This window comes from Chrysochloris asiatica, unplaced genomic scaffold, assembly GCF_000296735.1.
Source record: "Chrysochloris asiatica unplaced genomic scaffold, ChrAsi1.0 scaffold00379, whole genome shotgun sequence".
Lineage (NCBI taxonomy): Eukaryota > Metazoa > Chordata > Mammalia > Afrosoricida > Chrysochloridae > Chrysochloris > Chrysochloris asiatica.
The window spans coordinates 1,628,790-1,634,099 of NW_006408897.1; the positions used below are offsets into that span (position 1 = coordinate 1,628,790).

The window sequence follows — 5,310 nt, forward strand, 5'->3', positions numbered from 1 at the left end:
AGTGCTGCATCAATTGTTAAAAAAATTTCAATTGGTATTCCATCAGTTCCTGGTACCTTGTTCTTTGCCCATACCTTCAATGCACCTTGAACTTCTTCCTTCGGTATCATTGGCTGTAGCTATCTATTTTGCAAGAATACTCCACAGCACTTAACAGCAACAACAAACATTTATTTTGAGAATGAGGGAGAAGGGAAAATTCTTTAAAAGCAGTCTCCAGTCATGACATATGCATATCAAGGAGTGTTTAAGATGATCTGTTAAACTATGAGGGGAAAAATGGTAAAACTAGTAAAAATATTTTGCACTTAGAACTTTCAGTGATTTACCTGGAAATGATGGGTTCATAGGAGGGTTTCTTTGTTTTACTAACAGGTAGCATCTTACTTTACAATTGTTGTTGTTGGTATTAAGTGTCATGGAGTCAGTGTTAGCACATAGTGACCTGACCCTGTATAGCATATTCAAGGCTCTAAATCATCAAAGGAGCAGAAAGCTCCTTAGAGCAACTGGTGTGCTTAAACTGTCGACCTTGTGATTCACAGGCTAATAGTAACATATGGAGCTACCGCACTCCTACTTTTAAAGAAATAAGTGAAGTAAGAGAGCCGTGTCCTTTCAATGACGAATGCTTTCATAATGAAAATGCCATTTCCTTGAATCCCCAATCTTAGACCACTCGGTTCTGTCAATGTATAGTGCTTGCTGTTTTTCATAGTAGTGTTTTTCATTTCTTCTGTAGAATCTGAATTTTACAGGGTTTCGAAAAATTCTTAAAAAGCATGACAAGATACTGGAAACATCTCGTGGGGCAGATTGGCGAGTGGCTCATGTAGAAGTGGCCCCATTTTATACATGCAAGAAAATCAACCAGCTCATCTCTGAAACTGAGGTATAATAATAATACCACTGATATACCACATATTTTCAGTAACAACTATGTTTAATTTTAAATAAATCCTTGTTTAAACATTCTTTGTTAATGCTACCTTTGAATACATAGTCTATTTTTCTTCAGTTGTGAATTGGTTGAAGATTCATAAAGCATATCCATTTTCCATTCAACAAACAGTTCATACATACTTTGTTTCATGTCATTGATTGCAGTCCCCACTTCCTGTATTTCCTATTTCAATTCCTCCTAATCCTTCTGAACGTTGGTATTGGGTAAATGCTGCTCTTTAAATGTTTGATTATTCTAAGGATCATGCACTTCCTAGTATCTTTTGTTTTGCTGAAAACTGAGCCATGGAGTGAGTTCAGTTCCAGGCCCAAAGGATGACTAAGAGCCATAGTCTCTAGGGTTCCACCAGTCTTCTAATATGGTCATTTTTATGTGTTTGTGTTGTGTTCCATAGTTATCTCCCATTCTATCCAAAACCTTCTAGTATCCCTTTCAGAGCAGTAGAAAGTGACAGCCGGGAACCATTTACTTCTGAATATGTATATGATGGGCCTTCAAAAGTTCATGGAAAAATTCTATTACCTTTTGATTCTATTTTTCCATAAGCTTTTTGAAGGCCCCTCATATCGTCTTAATTAATGATTTTTTTTACTATCCTTTATCAGTAAACATTCACCAAGAGATTACAGAATACCAATACCATATATAGAAATGGTACAGAATTATTTACGCATCAGTCAAGTTTAGCATATATGTGTCAAAATTTAATAACTTGTCTTTCTAGGCTGTAGTGACCAATGAACTTGAAGATGGTGACAGACAAAAGGCTATGAAACGATTACGTGTCCCCCCTTTGGGAGCTGCTCAGGTTAGTATTTGCTTCCAGTTATTTGCTTGTTTGGTTGGTTAGTTGGTTTTACATATTTAATAATCAGTATCATCTGTTCGGAGTCCTGGTGTGGCACTGTGGGATAATGCTCTGGACTTCAAGTTTGTTTTGATCTACAATGTCAAATTTACCAGCTCTTCCTCGGAAATCATATGCTGGATAGCTATGAATTGGAACTGAGTTGACACAGTTAACAACAACAACATCATAGCCTGTTTATTTGATAAAATACTGGTTTCCTTACTTAAAAATTTCTTCAGCCAAATTTTGTAAGTAGTTTTAAAAAATATTATCTTTGTTTTTAAAAACTAGGTACCAGCAGAGTAGACAGGGATGGGCAACTTGGACATTGGCTACCCAAAATGGGGTGAGGGGGGCGGTTCAAATGCAAGAAGTGACTGGTTACAAGCTTTCAAGAGGGAACCTAGACTCAGAGGGCATGGAGGAAGGTAGAATCTCCACTAAATTGTATCAAATCTATCTAAGAGGAGCTGATGAAAGTAAATACGGATGGGTCTCTTGTGATACAATAGTGAATAATTGTTAGCAGGACTGATTTTGAGGGTTGGAAATGTAAAGGTAGACATTTTGTAGCAAGGAGGGGAGTGATTAACTTTTCAGCCTAGGAGTGGAGGTCCCTGGGACCATCAAGGGAGAAGAGCAGAGACCGGGACCCTACCCAGAGAAGCAGTGATGCCTTTGATGGTGGAGAGATGGACCAGTTGGGGACGTTAGACACAGAAAGGGGGAGGGGCTGTGTGCTGACAACTCAGGGGGCAGGCTTGTAATATATACCCTTTGGTTGGTTGATGATGCATGGGGGGGATTGTAACCATAGCAATGAAATGATATACGATAGGATGAATGTAAACTATCACATAATTCACAATAAAACATTAAAAACAAAACAAAGTAGGTACCAGTACGAATCCACCAGCTGCTCTGTGAGAGAAAGATAAGGTTTTCTGCTCCTGCGAAGATTTGTTGTCGTTGTTAAGTGCCATTGAGTCGATTCCGACTCATAGCAACCACCATGGAGTTTCCAAGAAGCAACTGTTGGGTTTGAACTATTGACCTTGAGGTTCAAACCAACCCTACAGTCCAGTGCTTTATCCTACAGTGCCTGGGAAACCCTATACAGGGTTGCTGTGAGTTGAAACTGACTTGATGACAGTTAACAACAGCAACAGTCTTTATGGGAGAGTCATGGTATGCTGCTAGGATAAGCAGGAATGCTCACCACAAGGTCAGTGTTTCAAACCCGTCACCGCTCCTCGGAAACACTATACAGGGTCGCCATGAGTTGGAACTGACTCAATGACACTTAACAACAATCCTTTTGGCAGCAAAATGCCAGGTCTTCTCTCACATAGCTGCTGGGTGAATTCAAACCACCAACCTTTTGGCTCACTGCTGAGTTGTGCCAGCAGGGCTATTTTCATAGGTTTTACATATGCCAAAACTTACCAACTGTAGACTTGAAATCAAGGCAGTTTAATGTCAGCTATATTTCAGCAACACTGTTAAAGGGAGAAAGATTAGACTTTCTACTTCCTAGAATATTTAAAGCCTCAGAAACCCTATACAGGGCCACTATGAGTAGGAATTGACTCGATAGCACTTAACAACACCACCAAAGCTATTAAAATGAGAAAAATGATTTTAAGATATGTAGGAACGCATGTAAAGCTAGAGAAAACATGGAAATGGTTATCTCTGATGAAGAGGAAAGGTTATTGTTCTCAGGTTGAGAGGTAAGACCTTGAAGGTAATGGTAAATTCTGTTTCCAAAGATGGCTGCTAGGTATAGGATCTTCACTTTATTATTCATTTTCTGACTGTCCAAATACATTATAGACATTATTTTGTGTATGTAATAGTTTGTACAAGTTTTAAAAGTAAAGATTTTGTTTTTTTAAATGATCATGTTCATTCAGCTTCCAGTCTACAACTGTAAATACAGATGTTTGTTACTGATTTAAGTTAGAGGCTTTTTCAAGGTTTCTGAAAACATTTTAAATGTGTTCAGCATAATACCAACTCTAACAAGAATAACAAATTTTATGACATTCATAGCAAATATTTGAATTCACAAGAGTATTTCTCTCAGTGTTTCTCACTCCTTTTAAAGTATCAGTTACTTTATATTTATTTTAGAGAATAATAGGTTTATCTCTTTCTGAAGTGTGACACCATAGGATCAGCGCTGAACTGCTAACCACAAGGTTGGCTGTTCAAACCCACCAACTGCTCCTTGAAAACCCTATACAGGATCGCTATGAGCAGAAATTATTCAGGCATGTAACAACAACAAAACATAAAATTAAGTAAAACAGGAATTTTTAATCCACGCACCTCACTTGAATAGTCCTGAGAATCTCTAGTGTATCTTGAAAAGTTCAATTTAAATTGCTGTGATAAAATAGTTATAATTTCAAAACCTGGGTATTCTTATTTTTACCATTGTCTCTAATTATTCACAGCATCGTTTGTTGTTGTTATTACGTGTTATCAATTCAATTCCAACTCAAAGCGACCCTGTTTAGGTTTCTGAGAAGCAACTGGTGGGTTTGAACTGCCGACCTTGTGATTTGCAATCTAATGTTGATCCTACAGTGCCACACCAGGAGTTCATAGTACCAGCTTTGTTGTTTTTGTTGTTAAGTGCCATTGAGTTGGTTCTGACCCATAGCAACCCTGTATAGGGTTTCTGAAGAGCAGCTGGTAGATTTGAACCACCGACCTTATAGTTTGCAGTCCACTGCTGATCCTACACTGCCACACCAGGAATCCATAGTCCCAAATAAGTAACTCTAATTGTGTTATGGACTCCTGGTGTAGCGCTGTAGACTCAGCACTGGACTGTTAACCACAAGGTCGACAAGTCAAACACACAAGCTGCTCCTTGGAAACACTGTGTAGGGTGGCTGTGAGTTGGAACCAACTTGACGGCACTTAATAACAGCAACAATTGTGTTATATTTATTATAAAATTTATGGATGTATATAAATGCATAAAAATAAATTTGCATCCTAAAAAGTAAAACTGAATTTTTAGACTCTCCATTAAGAAAAACTATGTATATATAGATATATGTATATGTGTGTGTATATATAGATAGATAGATAGATATAGTTGTTGCCTAAGATTATAATCTGTTTATATGTGACTTATTTTATTAACTTATTATAAGGAGTCCTGGTGTGGCTCTGTGGGCTAATGCATCAGACTGCAAAGTCGTTTGAACTGCAAGGTCAGTGGTTCAAACTGACCAACTGCTCCCTGGAAACCCTATACAGGTTCGCTATGGATTGGAATTGACTTGACAACACTTAACCACAACAACAATGAATTATTTATATGTTATTGGTATATAGACTTCTGTAAAGTAATTTTAAGGTGCTCTGGTAGCATAGTGGTTAAAAATCAGGCTGTGAACCTCAAGGTCAGCTGTTCAAAACTGCCAGCTGCTCCACGGGAGACAGATGAGATTTTCTGCTCCGGTAAAGATTTACC

General features: G+C 37.9%; 1 protein-coding gene across 2 annotated transcripts in view; it reads left to right on the forward strand.

Annotated features, from left to right (window-relative positions):
• XPR1 (xenotropic and polytropic retrovirus receptor 1) overlaps positions 1-5,310 on the forward strand; it is a 240,449-nt gene that overhangs the window by 165,481 nt on the left and 69,658 nt on the right. For both annotated transcript variants that reach the window (XM_006876429.1, XM_006876428.1), the window contains exons 5-6: positions 743-892; positions 1,689-1,772. In XM_006876429.1, the coding sequence (XP_006876491.1) occupies positions 743-892; positions 1,689-1,772 (234 nt within the window). The remainder of the gene's footprint in view (positions 1-742; positions 893-1,688; positions 1,773-5,310) is intronic.